The following is a 15938-nucleotide window of genomic DNA, read 5'->3' as shown; positions in this document are numbered from 1 at the left end:
CCAAATTTGAATTCTTAAACTATAGGAAATATTTGTGCCCATTTTCTAGCTCCTTTCTCCTCTTGTTGCTGTAGGGTGGCTTCTTGAAGGTACCAATTTTTCAAAGAAGTTAATGGGTTTTGGGAGTTCCTCCAAGGAAGATGTTCTCCAACCTGAGGCCATCTGTTAGTTTCTGAGTGTATACCCAGAACTGATCTGGGCTCCAGCTACTGCAGTGTTTGCTCACCCTGGAATAAATAGGCTGCAGCACCTATTTTCTGAAACTCCCTGCCTATTAATAGTAACCAGGAGCCTTCATGTGCCCTTTTTGACACATACTTAAACTGTTTTTGTTTAAGGAAGCCAATCCAGACACTTATTATGTTCATTTGCTCTTTTAAACCATTGGCATTATCTAAATTTTGGTAACTTTCGACATGGCTACTTTTTAAAAGCCTGTTTTTATTGCTATTTTTAATGGATATTTTATACCATTTTATGTAAGCTGCTTGGAGATATCCATTAAATGTTATATACACCTTGCTGAATAAAAATAAATAAGTATGTGCCATGGATAATGTACCATTTATGAGCGATTGTTCTTCATTCGCCTGGATAATTTGCTTCAGAGACTTTTTGATGTTGCAATAAGCAGGAGGTTTGAAAACTCAGGGTTGGTTTTTGGGTTGGTTTGCTTTTTAATTCCACACATTATATAATGTACCAATATTCCCTTGCCTGCCTTATTCTAAGCTACCCTATAATATATCGCAGTGCTCCCATAGCAGCTAGCACATATATTAACATTTTAAATAAATTATTGTTCTAGTGCACGCCCTGAGGTTAGAGGCAAAAGAACATCCAGGACTAACAAACCTGATTGTTCTGGCAACACAGATGCGTAGTGCCTTCTGGCATACCAAACTTCTGTTCTAGTTGCTGTCGTCTCTGATTTTTTTCTCCCACTGCCTGCTGTTTACGGTTGCATTAAATGTACCTGCCATTTCACAAATCTCCGATTTTGCAAATGCCGAAATGCTCACACTGTTAGAAGTAGCCCACCAATGGCTCCAGCTTCCCAGATACTAAGAGTTCATTAAACTGTGTGCTGTTCTTTCACTTTATTGCTTTCTTAGGAAGGGCTGTGACACAGACCTTGGAAAAGAGAGCACTTTCCAACTTGGCACTGTGGGATCCAGAATCATAACTTCATCACAGCCGTTTGAAATTCCCTGTTGCAACCACTCCACACACTTATAAGCACTCTGCGTTGGACCTAAGCAATTACTAGGGTTATACCACCATGCTAGCTAAATTTCCCATAAATTATGGGACTGCACAGTTATTATGGTATATTTTCTTTAGGCAAGTACTGGAAGTCTGTGGAGCCTTACGTTGTGCCAGTTAGTTGTAAGCTGCCTGAGACTCAGAAACAAGAAACAGAGGAGACAGAGGCAGTCTCAGCTATGGCCTTACTCTCGGTGGATGTGGACCAGCCTTTTTCACATGAACATGCCAGGTACGTGCAAAATCTTAGAACGGCAAGCGACAAGTGTTTGCGTACTTCTGTTGTGTGACTGAAGGAGCGTGTTTTAAGTCCTTTTTTTAATAATCCAGACTCTTTTTTTTTTTTGCATGCTTTAACTTCTTGTTGTTTTCCTTGACAATGTTGGAACAACCAGAGACAGAGAAGCATTTTATGGTTGCCATGGATTGTTTGGTTTTCGGGAAACTGGGCTGCTCTAGATGTTATTTTTTATTGTGCATTTTTATTTTTATTATTATTATTATTATTATTATTATTATTATTATGAGTTTATATACCACCCTATACCCAGAGGTCTCAGGGCAGTTCACAGGAAAGATCACAACATATATAATCAGAATAAAAACAACAACCCAATAACACCTGCCCCCCCTAGAAAAGAGCCACATTTTAAAAGGGTATAGAATGTCAAACAGATCAGCCAAAGGCCTGGTTAAAAAAGGAACGTTTTTGCCTGACGCCTAAAGGTGTGGAATGAAGGCGCCAGGCAAACTTCCCTGGCAAGAGCATTCCACAGGCAGGGAGCCACTGCAGAGAAGGCCCGTTCTTGTGTTGCCACCCTCCACACATCTCGAGGAGAAGGCAGACGAAGGAGGGCCTCAGAAGATCATCACAGGGTCTGGGTGGGTTCATATGGAAAGAGGTGGTCCTTGAGGTATTGCGGTCCTGAGCCGTTTAAGGCTTTATAGGTCAAAACCAGCACTTATGGTATTGGAATGGTTATATACAGTCCCAGTTTCAATCCTGTTTGCTGCTGCTGCTGCTGCTGCTGCTGTTCATTTTTCCTGGTTTTGTTGTGCTATAAACCTCAAGAGTTCCCCTTTGGTTGGCAATAATGTGGCAACACTGGGAAAGCATTGCAGAACAACTAATAAATTAGAATGAGGTGTGGATGGTCCAGTACGAATCCACCACTAATGCACTATTATTGCATCAATGACATGTTTCAGAATCAACACACACACACACAATCCAAACAAACACCAGTTTGGAGGGCCCCCCACAATATTCTATCGTTTTGTACTGCTTGAAAGTTATCTTCATGAACTTTGTTGTCACACCTACAAAACTCTGACCACTCTTGTCAGCAAGCCCAACAAAACTTTTATCAACAAGCCCAACAAGGCTAAAATGGTGGAGGGAAAGGTTGAGGGCCCTAATGAACGCCACAATCCCCAGACCCTGACTCCAGATTTTAGTCAAATCATGCCCTCTGCCACAGCTTTCTGAGGGAACCATCACAAAAAGGGGGTTCAAGCACTGGTGCCCACGCTACAGAATTAAGTTGTAACATTTCTCTGGATCACCAAGCAGTATTTACTCAGTAAGAAGCCCTGAGCCAGGTGACAAAAGGACAGATTTATTTCCAAGACTGGCTTAGCCATTTTACTCAATGACCTGTCATTCCAGACTAATTGGACTGTATGCTAGAGTGCCATTATCTAGGACCTGTGTTCTTTGAAGCTGATTTGCATCACCCTGCAATATATGGCAAAGCCCATGCCATATTTTCTACCCTTGTGTATTCTTCCAGTGTGTTATTCCTAGATTGTATTCTTCATTCCCCATGGGAATTGGATATTCAAGGGGAAATGCCTTGCTTCAAAATGTTGTCAATTTCACCTGATGGAGCGTTGAAATTGACAAGACCCCTTTCTTTATTCAGGGGAGGTGCCAGCCTACACAAGAGGCGAAGTGCACAGCCTTCACAAATTAACATGAACAGGTCAGTGAAACGGGCAGGGGCTTTGTGGCAGGCAGTGAATTAGGGGCTGGCTCCGAAAGCACATGATGCAGGAACCTTGCTAAAGTCAAGCAGATCAAGACCTTGTCAATAGCTGTGTGGAAGATCGTCTGGAAAACCCATGTATATCTCCTTGAGTTTCATGATGGAGGAAATGTGTGATAAAATAATGATTTGGTTGGTATCTGCCACTATTTTAGCTGCCTCTCTACATGTTTTTTAAAATGTGAGTGGGAAAATGTGTTTCTCTGTGTTGGCACTGACAGAGAAGAGAATGCGTTCCGTGGATCACAGCTGGTAGCAAATGTTTCTGCAGGGAGCCCACCTATGCCATGTCCCCAGTTGCAATATTTGAATAGTAATGTTTATGAAATGAAAGGAAAGCCTGATTGAATAGAAACTTGTATATTTTGAATTTTAAATTGGTATCACCTAGATATAAAAAGGATAGGCCCAGATTTCCTCTGTTGTCAAACAACAGCTTTGCTAACGGAAATATATTTCCATAGATCTGCTTGGCCAAAATTAGGAGTTGTCCTCTGATGAACAAGGTGAACCACTCCTTGTTTCCTATGGGGAAGTCTTGGCGATCGGTCTGTTCTCCATGGGTTTGGGTGCCTCTTGAGAGATCGTCATCCAATTTAGCATGGCAGTTCCTGGGCTGGGTGTGCCAGTTTTTCTCTGGGTTTAGACATCTTTGGATACCATTTTGAATCAAGATAGTGGGCCAAAATATTCCAAAATGCATCTCTGTCTCCAGAGATATCATTGGCCAATGGTTCTTGAAATTAAGTGGGTTTGGCCTACATTTAGATAACTTCAGGCACAATTTTGAGTCTATATAATGGACCCAACTGTTCCAAACTGTGCTAGTTTGGATGGCTTTGAATAGACTGTTTATAGTTTGGTATGACAGTTCCTGAAATGATGGAGTGGGGTTTGGTCTGTATTTGGACACCTCCTGCATCCATTTGGAATCAGGGTGGTGAGCTGAACAGCTGGTGCAGGAGTCAGTTGGAGACAGCAAATGAGGTGGGACCAGCTCAGGTGACCACTTCCTACAATGTAGCAGCTGTTGCAGGAGGGTAACTGGCAGCTACAGTGTGGGAGGAGGCAGCACTGTTGTTGATAGTGGCCGCAGAACAGCTGGGACCTGAACCACACCAAACCGAGGCACGTTGGTGGTCAACTGTTGGGGATGGCAGAATGAGGAGGCAAGACATGCCTGGCACAGCAGCTGAGCACGTGAAGCAGCAAAGCAGGAAACATGTCTCAAGGGTGCAGTCCCGCTGGCTGCAGAGGACTGCTTCACCAGCAGGTTTCTCACAAGCATAGGAGCCAACTCCTAGGGGCTGAGGTCAATATAATATTTGATGGGGCAGCAGCTCACAAAAGTTGGTGGGCATTGCCATTCAAATGGTGTGCATGCGTGCTGCATACTGTGATTGATTATGTGGTGTGGGGCTTACCTGGCTGCCGCCCCCCCCCCAATATTTTATTCAAGTTGGTACCCCTGCTTTCAAGGGATGCTCTGACAAAGCAATGCCCAGCAGGATACAACCCTCCTGCTCTCTGAGGTGCAGTCAGGAGGGGAGGAGGAAAAAAGATGCAACAACTCCTTCATCGCCACCCCCTCCTCACCATGCCCTCCAGATGTTTTGGCACTACAACTCCCATCATCCCTAGCTAACAGGACTAGTGGTCAGGGATGATGGGAGCTGTAGTCCCAAAGCATCTGGAGGGCCGAGGTTGCCTATGCCTGATATAAGGTTTTTAAAAAACAAATTACCGTATTTGTCGCCCTATAGGACGCACTTTTTCCCCTCCAAAAATGAAGGGGAAATGTGTGTGCGTCCTATGGGGCGAATGCAGGCTTTCGCTGAAGCTCTCCAGGCTTCACGCAGCTCTCCGCAAGCCGTGGGAGCCCGGCGCTGGGGTCCCACGGTTTGCGGAGAGTTGCCTGCATGCTGAAGCCTGGGCACGCTGAGCTCAGTGTGTCCAGGCTTCGCGCAGCTCTCCGCAAGGCGCGGGGGCCCGGCACCGGGCTCCCACGGCTTGCGGAGAGCTGTCTGTTCTGGGGGCTGGGGTTGGGGGAAGCTTGGGCTTCCCCCGCCCCAGCCCCGCACCTGGGGGAGAAACATTTTTTTTCCCTTTATTTCCCCCCCAAAAAACTAGGTGCACCTTATGGGACGGTGCGTCCTATAGTGCGAAAATATGGTAAACATCATTCCCCACCAAAAAAACACAACTGGATTCAAGTGATGCCATGGCCATGTCAGAGAGAATGGAAATGGGGTAATAAACAGCCCTAAAACTAACAAATTGCATGAGCCACTTAAAAATCTCAATTTTTATTTTGTTTTTTTGTTTCTTTGAATTCCTGGGCAACACTGGGCACTTTCAGCTAGTCAATGAATAAGGATGGGAGTGTTCCTTTTCCCTGCCTGCCAGCTGTTGTTTCACACTGACCTAACACGACTGACTTGGACCTGAATTTAACAATTCCGTAAAATGAAAGAACAACTGCCAATGCGCTTCACCGATCAAGTATTTCAATATGATGTGTGAATAGTTCCATGCGCAGAACAGCATATTGTCAGAAAAGCGACTCTGTAAAAAAGGATGTTATAGAGTTCTTTGCGTTTATTCATGCCAAATGCTTCTTGGCACTTCTGCACAGCAAAGGAGAGTCCAAATGTAGCGGAACTGGTCTGAATCCATTAAGTGGAAGAAAGGGGAAAGGGAGAGGAGAACCAAATCCCATAGAGATGAACTTCTTTGGATGCTGCGACTGAAGCTGGATACACTATTGAAAGAAGGAGTCTGAGACATTTGGTGTAGCCCAGTGTTCATCCACCATGGGTCCCTGTATATTGCTGGACTATGACTCTCAACATCCATGATAATTTGCTATCAATAATTGGCTGGGGATTATGGGAGCTGTAGTCTACTCAGAAGTAAACCCCATGAAGTTCAGTGGAGCTTCTTCTTGGGTCAGTGAGGGTTCAGGATTACAGCTTAATTTCATGGGGATTTTAGGTGTGGGGAGACAGAACTTAGTTCATTGGTTTTAGTGCCGATCCTGACTTATCTTGGGAGCCAGATGTAAAAGAACTGCTGAGTTCTTTTTATCAGCCAAAGATGTAAACATGAAACATCTTTTACCAATGTGAAGAGATTTGAAGCAAAATGCAAGCCATAATTTAAGTCTGAGTGAACCTAATTTTTATGGTGAAATAAAGCCAAGTTTTCGGCTAATGAAAACGAAGCGTAATTAGTTTGGCATATCAAATTACAGAGTTTAAACTAATTAGCAGCTAATTGTCATATTTTGAGAGTGTGCTAATTTGAAACCACTGCCACTTAGCAGTAATTGATTTGCTAGGAGCTTAAATAAAGCCACCTTCTCCTCTTCTAACAATGCATTTGCTTCTGCAAATATCAAGCCACCAGAGGATCACATGTGGTCATTTCAGCCTCCAAGCCTTTTTTTAAAAAAAGAAAGAAAGAAAGGAAAACAACCACACAAATTGAAATGAAGACTGGAGTTGAAGAAAATGAGAGAAATAAAGACACAAGGGCACATCATCACGTGAATTCAGTAGTTCAGTTTCCAGATTCATCTCATCTCCTCAGTCTGTACAGTGGTACCTCGGGTTAAGTACTTAATTCGTTCCGGAGGTCCGTTCTTAACCTGAAACTGTTCTTAACCTGAAGCACCACTTTAGCTAATGGGGCCTCCTGCTGCCGCTGCACTGCCAGAGCCCGGTTTCTGTTCTCATCCTGAAGCAAAGTTCTTAACCCAAGGTAATATTTCTGGGTTAGCGGAGTCTGTAACCTGAAGCGTATGTAACCTGAAGCGTATGTAACCCGAGGTACCACTGTACTGAAATCAGTAGACATTCATCATCTTGAACTGTAAAAGGATTCACTTTCTCCCATAATCCCACTTAAGGTAATATTTTTCTTTGGCCAAAATCCATACAAGTTTCATATTTTTGAGGTGGGGAGTGAGGGTGTGTTGCCTCATGCTTTTTCCTATCTTAACATAATTCGGAGGCGATTGAGTGGTGTGTATTAATGCCTCAATGCTATTTTAACTTTCACCGTCACTCCAGCCTTACAAGCTTTCTTTTTTTATATTTTTTTAAATTAATTTTTCAGTTTATACACCTCAAAATAAACATTTTACATAATACCATGTAACAATTGACTTCCCTCCTTTCCTTTCATGGTTCATTTTACTTATATCATTCCTGCATATTTTACTATAAAAAGGTAAAGGACCCCTGACCGTTAAGTTCAGTTGCGAATGACTCTGGGGTTGCGGCGCTCAACTCACTTTACTGGCCGGGGGGCCAATCTAATTGTTTCTGCATTTTACATCCTTCAAATATTTACCATACTGTTGAATTTATCTAAATGCTACCAGTGTTTTCAATTGTACACAATTATTTTCTAAATATTCAGCAAAAAAATTCCACCCCATTTTGAATAAAGATTCTTCTTGCTTTCTTATTCTGTAAGTTAAACCTGCTGCTTCCGCAAATTCTATCATCTTAAGTCACCAGTCTTCCTTACTAGGGATCATACTCACTTTCCATCTTTGGGCTAGCAAAATTCAAGCTGCTGTGGTTGCGTACATAAATATTTTTTTTCTAACAACCAGGAACTTCAGACTGAAGTATTCCTAACAAAAAGGCCTCGGGTTTTTGGAGAACGTTGTTTTAAACATTTTTTTAAACTCCTTGTAGATTATTTCCCAATAGCCTTTAACCATTTTACATGTCCACCACATGTGAAAAATGTTCCTTCTGTTTCCCTGCATTTCCAACACAGATCTGATCCAACTTTGTACATCTTAACCAACCTACTTGGGGTTAAATACCATCTGTGCATCATTTTCATATAATTCCTCTTTCAAAGTATAACATGCAGTAAATTCCAAATCATTCTTCCAGAGTTATGCCCTGTATCCATTGTTATTCCTATGTTATGCCCTGTATCCATTGCCCCAGCCTTACAAGCTTCCAATGGGCCTTACAGTGCGTGACTGTCCAAATGTTGCCTGTGGAGTTCTGAAGAGCTGTGAGTTTTTGTTGCCGTGGTAAAGCAGAGCAATATGTGATTTTTTTTAATTTAAAAAAACACTTAACTTTTAAAAATATCCTCCACTGCTGTGCATCACCATCATCACCACTATCATCATCACCATCATGTAGCGCTGTTTAGTGCTCCACAAGGAACGTTTGGACAGCCTCATTTCTTGCAAAATGGGAAACTGCACCTAGGCAAGCACAGAGATATTGGAAAGCATAGAGCGAAAAAGGTACAGCAGCAGACAAAAGCAACAAAGCAACATAAGGCTTTGTGGGGGCCCTGATCTGACTCTTGGGGGGGGGTTATTGGCATTGCACTGGGGGCTGGAAGAGAAAGGACCCCAAATTGCTGTGCTTCACGTCGTCATTCAGTCTTCACAAAGAACCCATCATAGTGCAACTAGATATAAGGCACATTCCAATGATAGACAACAGCATTCTCCCATTTCCTCCAGGGTTCCTCTCAGTTAAGAACTGTCAGCAAGGCATCCCATGATGTTCAGTGTTATTCGCCAGCACACAAAAAACACTCACTTCAAACAGGAAAACCCAGCCCTGTGTTCTGATTGATTAGTTGACATCTGTTATCCAGAACGTGGTCTTGGGTTGTGTATGTGCGTGTGTGTGTTTGGTGAGAAAAACATTCTCCTTGCAAAAGACTTGCCAATTATATTGGAGGTTATATTGGTGCGCTGAGTAGCATGATTCATTTCCATTTCAGAGTTTGAACAAAGCATCTCTTTCCCTGGCCAACTAATATCTGACTCATTTACCACCAAGAGAAGAAAGAGAATGGTTTGGCTGAGCACCTCTCTCTCTCTCTCTCTCTCTCTCTCTCTCTCTCTCTCTCTCCCTCTTGTTCTTCCTTTTTGCTAAAGTGACATCATCGAGTAAACAGTTATTTCATTTTGATTTGTTCTGACATGCCAAATGGAGCAGGCTTCAGGGGGAAGCTGTGATTTTCTGGGTGTTTTAACGTTTTGTTTGGTAAAGCAGAGCTTTCTATGTTCGTGAGAGCTCTCTACGTTCGGAACTTAATTGAAATTGTCAAGAGAGGGGGGAGGGAAAAGGGAAGAGAGATGGGGTTGGTTCAAGATGAAAGAAAAGGGCTGAAAATGAGGCTACGATTGATTTAAATGAAAAGATTGATCCGTAAACAGCAGCCATGGCCCTGTAATGCCCTGCGCATCATATGTGCTGATAAGTACCCATTCCTTTTTGGAAATGAGATTACACCAGACTGATTAGAGCCTTGCGTCGGACCAAGAGCTATATCCAAATAATCACTGACTTTGGAAACGGCATGGGAGCTTGCCTTTGCATGCTTTCCAATTTAGGCTATTCTGGGGGCAGATGAAGTGATACAACATAAAAATCCTACCCAAATATATAAATATATCTCAGGGATGAAGAACCTGGGCCCTCCAGATGTTGCTAGACTACATCTCCCATCAGTCCCAGCCAACATGGCCAGGGGCCAAGGCTGATGTGAGCTACAGTCTAGGAACAACTAGAGGGACCCAAGTTACTCATCCCTGATATATAAATAAAACTGCTTTACGGTCTTTACTGCCTCCAATATATTTTGTTGCCTGTGGCAAAAGACAGGATGATTCCCTCTCCCATTCCATGTGCAGAAGAGAAGTGGGCATGCAGCTGAATCTTACTTCAACACTAGTGACAGAACATTGTAGGGATGGCCCCATCTGCATTTTGTTGTTGCTCACAATACCAAGGGAGCACATGAACATAGTCTACCAACATGAGTCTGACCAAACTGCGGGAGGCAGTGGAAGACAGGAGTGCCTGGCGTGCGCTGGTCCATGGGGTCACAAAGAGTTGGACACGACTGAACTACTAAACAATAACAACAACAACAACCCTATGCTAGGGGCAACAGGAAGGGAGGGGTGGCCATCAGCTGAATTTACATAGTCATCCAGTTGACAACTATTGGAAACAAAATGGTGGTTTAGATCACTCCAGCAAGGCAATCCTTTTCTTTCTATGTTAAGGGAAGCTGCTCTTACTTCCATTTTACAGATGCAGAACCAGCTTTGAGATGTTGCAATTTGTCCAAGTGAATCTTAGCTGGAATTTTAATGGACATTTCCAAGATCCAAGTCCAACAATTTATCTACAGAACCCAGGATACCAAGAAAAATACAAGGATAGGCTTAGCTTTATAATGAGAAAGTGTTATGCTGCAAATGAGCTATGCATTTTCTCCAAAACAAGTGCCAAAAAATGAACAACATTCGGTGCTGTGCTGTATTATGCTTAACAGCTGTTATAGAAATTTCACTGTTGTGTTTATATTTCACATGCCTGCTAAGTCAGGCACTATAGGTTTTGATCACATCACTTGGTTTTCAAGGGAAGTTAGGTACCATCGGGCGTTGCTAGCTTCTGCTCTCATTGAGAATAGATCTAGATATATCAATGCTGCTGTGGAGACAGAATGGTAGCGCTGATATTGTCTGCCACAGCACCAGAGTAATTTGATGGACTGTCCTTGCTCCAACAACTGAATAAGATAATAATAGGACTTTGAAGTTTGTTTGTAACAGTTTAGCGTAGAGGAAGAGGTTCTGACTCTTGGAAGTTTCAATAGAAACTTCTTCCCTTTTTTTGCATTATTTGTTTGCAAAAGGTAAAAGGTAAAGGACCCCTGGACAGTTAAGTCCAGTCAAGGTGACTATGGGGTTGTGGTGCTTATCTCGCTTCAGGCCGAGGGAGATGGCATTTGTCCACAGACAGCTTTCCAGGTCATGTGGCCAGCATGACTAAACCGCTTCTGGCGCAATGGAACACTGTGACGGAAACCAGAGCACACGGAAATGCTGTTTACCTTCCTGCTGCAGCAGTACCTATTTATCTACTTGCCCTGATGTACTTTCAAACTGCTAGGTTGGTAGAAGCTGGAACAGAGCAACGGGAGCTCACTCTGTCACAGGGATTCAAACCACCAACCTTCTGATCAGCAAGCCTATTTGTATTTCTGAGTAAAAGCTAGAGGTTGCATTTCAGCTGGTTGAATATTTCCTTTGAAAACACAGTTTGTTTTATTTGAACCTATGCAGTCAGAAGGATGCAGCACTGTGCTCATCGGACCTGACACTCAGGTAGCTATGCATAATACTGGTATCATGATGGACCTAATATATTGTATATTATGCAAAGCACTGGAGGAGGGCTGTTTGTATAGACAGATGATAAATAGACATCTATAACTAAAATAATGGATCAACACATCTACCTACTTACCCAGTCAAGGCCACCTTTTCCTAACAGTACTGCTGGCTTTGAGACTGTTTTTCGTAAACCTGTTTTTAGGGATGTAAGGAGGCAGGGATTTCCATTCCAACGGATATTATTATTACTACTGTATTATTAATTGATTATTATTACTGTATTATTAATTGATTATTATTACTGTATTATTAATTGATTATTATTACTGTATTATTAATTGATTACCTGCCTTTCAACAGCAGGTTCCAGGATGGATTAGAACAATTTAAAATTCAGAATTAAGTACAGTTAAAACAGATTACAGTCACAGGAAAGCAGGTCCTGAAAACACTCATCTCAGGTGGCAAGGGAAATTTGAGGGAACCCCACAGAAAATGCCCTCTCCCAGGCCACACAACCCAAAAATTCTAAGGGAAGTGGAACTATCAAGAAGGCCCCCCCTGCTTTTCTGTGAGGGTCATTCTGTGAGCGTCTGTAGAGATGGAAGTAGTCTCTCAGATATTTGGGTCTTAAGTCATGTTAGGGCTTTAAACACTAACATGAGCACCTTGAATTGAGCCCAGGAACAAACTGGCAGTCAATTAATCACATTCAGCCCTGTTTCTATTCCATTGCAGTTCAGTTTCCTGTAAATAATATGTTATTGACCTTGCTGTCCACTGTTTAATGTAAGTTACGTATGTTAGGTAGCTATTTGCACTCCTTAACGTATCTTACATTCATGTAAAGGAAACATCAAACCAATGTAAAAAAAAAAAAGTCATTCTGTATCACTTGCAGACATAAAAACAAGGCTCCCTTGTGTGAGTCCCTCAATATTATTCCTAGCAGAGTAGGGCTATCTGCCATTAGTCAAACTTGTGTGAGGACCGTGACACATCATGCACAACATGAAAGAATCACCATTGCACCAGGCACATGCTTGTCCATGGGGGGGGGGGGGGAACACCCTAGTTTCCTTCTTGCAGCAATTCAAGGAACACAAAGCAAGCTACAATGGTAAATATTTTGGATGTTAATAAATTCCCCCATGGTATTTGCAATTTCCCTGGAAATGGGCATCCAGCAGTAACAAACTATCTCTCTCTCTCTCTCTCTCTCTCTCTCTCTCTCTCTCTCTCTCTCTCTCTTTCTGTGTGTGTGTGCTTGTTCTCAAGCATTGCTGTAGGATTAGATTCACATATTATCTGATTTCTCATTCTGTCGGCAACGTAGTTTTTAAAAATAATCTCTCATTCTTTACTCTCCAGAGCAATCAGGAGGGGGCGGGGGAAGAAATACTTTGTCTTCTCTGTTTTTACATTCCCAACAGCCAATTTAGTTCAGCCTGTTGGCTGTCTCCCAGGTGATTCCTAATAAAGACGATGTGCATAATCAGATTATTTATTATTATTAGATACCTGCTTTATGGCAGCAGTCTGCTAATCAAATTCAGAATTGGAGCTCGGAAGTTTTAGGCAGGCAAGCAGCCAACAGGGTCTTGAAAGAGAAGCAGTGCGACCAAGATGACTTGGAAACTCTACTACATTCCTTATGCGTTACCTGATTTTGAAGAGGGTATTCTCTGTCGTTAAATTGGATAAATTAGAGGGAAAGAAGGAGAGATGGTGGGCTTGCACCTTTCCCTCCATTTAAATTTTCTGATTTTGCTGACACAAAGCATGTGCATTTCTGAACCTAAAGTTATAAAATATTCTGACAATTTTAATATAAACAGGAACCTTTTGCAGTGATTGCTTGGAACAAAAATGTTTTTCCACTTGACATTTGTTTATACTTCCTAGGAAAGAAATTTTTATTTATGGATAGCTGAAGAATACAAATAAACATGGGGGAGAGCTGAAAAATCAGCTTTGATTATGCATGAAAATCTACAATGTCATTGTGTACTCTGGTTCCATATTCTGATTGCCTGTTTATTTTTCTAGAGCTGCCGGCGAGCCTATGGAAGAAGAGCCAGCCTTGTGAAATGCCAAGTTCTCTCTGATATTTCCTGTGTGTGACATCATTGTGTATTTCCCCCTCCTCTTACCCCAAAAAAGCACCCTTAGACATGTCTTGTCTGCTGCTTGGGTGGCAGAGATCAGATGGAGCATAAACACTGGGCACAGAATTCTGAACAGCAGCTTCACTTGTTCGTTGGATGGACTTAAAAGGCTCTTCCGAGACTCCTTCGATGTAACCGCTGCCATTCTAAAGTTACAGGGAACCAGAGCTTGCAAAGCGAGCCTGAGCCTAGAGCCTGCTTTTGTGTGCTGTGTGATCCACTTGCCGACCTAAATGGTAGAATAGAAACATTAAAGCAATTCTACATTCTCAGCTATGGTTGCCGAGGGAAATTGAAAGCAGCCTGAGAAACATCAAGGGGAGGAACAAAATAGTGTCACAAATCCCACCGCTTCTGACATTTTGAACATGTCTTACTGGATCGGGTTTTGTTTTTCTTCACATTGTCAAAAGAGTCGATAGGATTGGTTTAATGCTCCCGGTGTAATGAAACAGTGGGCCGTTCCTCTGTAGTGCCATTTTTTAAATGCTGAGTCAGGAGGACTCAGCCGAAAGAGAGCTCTGCTCCACTGCTTTTCAGCTGTCCCCTAATGAAATGTGCAACATTGCTCTTTTAAGTTAGCCCCATTCCTCTCTTTTGGGGGGGGTTATTTTGCTTTCTGTTCTCTCACTTTTCATGTGGCATTTTATAAACCCGTGCAACAAAACACTCTCCGCAAGGAGAGAGAGAGAGAGAGCGTGGTGGTTTGACTCCGGGAGAATGCTGCTCAGTTTGGAGCTGATATCAGCTAGTCAGTATATGCTTGCAAGATATTCCAGTTAGCTCTCACACAAAAATCCCCTGCCCTTACCTTGCTTTAAGCTGTTGCTCGGCTCCAGCTTCAAGGCAAGCAAGCAGAAGGGACCTTCCTGCATTTCCCTCAAGGCTTGGGTGCTTCTGCAGATTCCTTGTTTTTAAACCTGATCAGAGCATCAGATGTTCTTTTCTTTTTGAGGCTTTTCAAGGGTTGGATCCTAGTACTAAAAAAACAACAACAATCCAAGAGGTGTCTCCTGTTATTTATTTTTCTCCTTCCAGTATAGTGGGTAACTGGATGCATGACGAACTGTGCCTTTTGCTGATAATGAAAGTTTAAAACTCTCACACATGTTGCCTTATTGTCACAGAAAGGGAAATAGCACTTATTCAGAATCGGAGAATTTTTAAGGGATGCAAATAGTGATAGAGGAGTTACAGTAGCTGTTTGTACCCTCTCCCCCCCCCCGACACACACACACACACACACACACACATCTAAAGAACACAGTGCATTATTCTCTACCTTCCATCATTCCATTTTTCAGTATCCGAGAGCCTCCCTTTGTTTGAACGGCAAGTGATGCTCTTCTTCTATATATTTTCCAAGCTCAAAGGATACATTAAAGCCATAAATGAACACTGTCATGCTTTTTATTCAGAAATCTGAAAGGGACCTTAATTAGAACAAGATTTTAGGGAAAGCTGTGGTATGAAAGATATGGAACAAATGTGGTTTGAGTTACAGCAGACTCAAACCTGTAAATCAAAGATGAAAGATTTCACTCAAATGGAATTATATAATTCTCTTTTGTTATATAGGCGGCCTGCATTCTCTCCCCACCTTCACCCCCGCAATGTGTTTAGGTTTGTTTACAATTAACATTTTAATTTGAAAGACTGTTTCCTTCTTATATGGAAACTGTTTGATATAACTTGGAAATTTGAGACGGTGCTTGAAATAGGAAGTTGGAGGAGAATTCAGCCCGGTTGAACATGTCTTTATGAAAGTGTTATGATAAGATGGGCATTTACAACTCATTATTTGAAAAATCAAACCCTCCTCAAAGCTTTATCATCCAACTCCAGTTTTCCTGACTATTGCAAGTAATCTGAAGAACTTTAAACTATCTGGAAATGGATATTGACTCTAGTGCTTTGATTCCAATAGGATTACATTTGTAAGGCAGTATGTTCTAACTGCTTCTCTGAATGATCGTACTTGACAAATTACTCCAATTGTCTAATAGTCGTCCTATAAACAATGCTTCATGAAAAATCAACCACCATGCCTAATGGTGTTTATTATTTGACTTTCATGGTTTAAACTTGTGGCATCATATTTTACACGCAAGTGCTGCAAACCTCCACTTAATAGTTATTAAAATCCATTCTTTTCCTTTTGAAGCCTAATCTGAAATTAATGGGATAAAATAGGAACAATTAAGATTTGCCCATTTAGCTTTAATTTTCTAGTGTGGAAATGTGCCTGTTTTAGCTGCAGAGCACTCG

At 42.1% G+C, this 15938-nt stretch overlaps 1 protein-coding gene across 4 annotated transcripts in view; it reads left to right on the top strand.

Moving 5' to 3' along the window:
* HDAC9 (histone deacetylase 9) overlaps positions 1–15709 on the top strand; it is a 466741-nt gene extending 451032 nt beyond the window's left edge. For 2 of the 4 annotated variants that reach the window (XM_083578499.1, XM_083578501.1), the window contains 3 exons: positions 1345–1498; positions 3192–3251; positions 13552–15709. In XM_083578499.1, the coding sequence (XP_083434625.1) occupies positions 1345–1498; positions 3192–3251; positions 13552–13591 (254 nt within the window). In that variant the 3' untranslated portion in view covers positions 13592–15709. The remainder of the gene's footprint in view (positions 1–1344; positions 1499–3191; positions 3252–13551) is intronic. The other 2 variants (XM_083578505.1, XM_083578500.1) reach the window with 1 other exon arrangement.
* The last annotated feature ends 229 nt before the right edge of the window (positions 15710–15938 follow it).

The sequence above is a fragment of the Podarcis filfolensis genome, assembly GCF_964270895.1.
Source record: "Podarcis filfolensis genome assembly, chromosome: 12".
NCBI classification, from domain to species: Eukaryota; Metazoa; Chordata; class Lepidosauria; order Squamata; family Lacertidae; genus Podarcis; species Podarcis filfolensis.
Note: the sequence above shows the minus strand (reverse complement) of the source record. Positions and strands in the feature narration are given on the sequence as shown.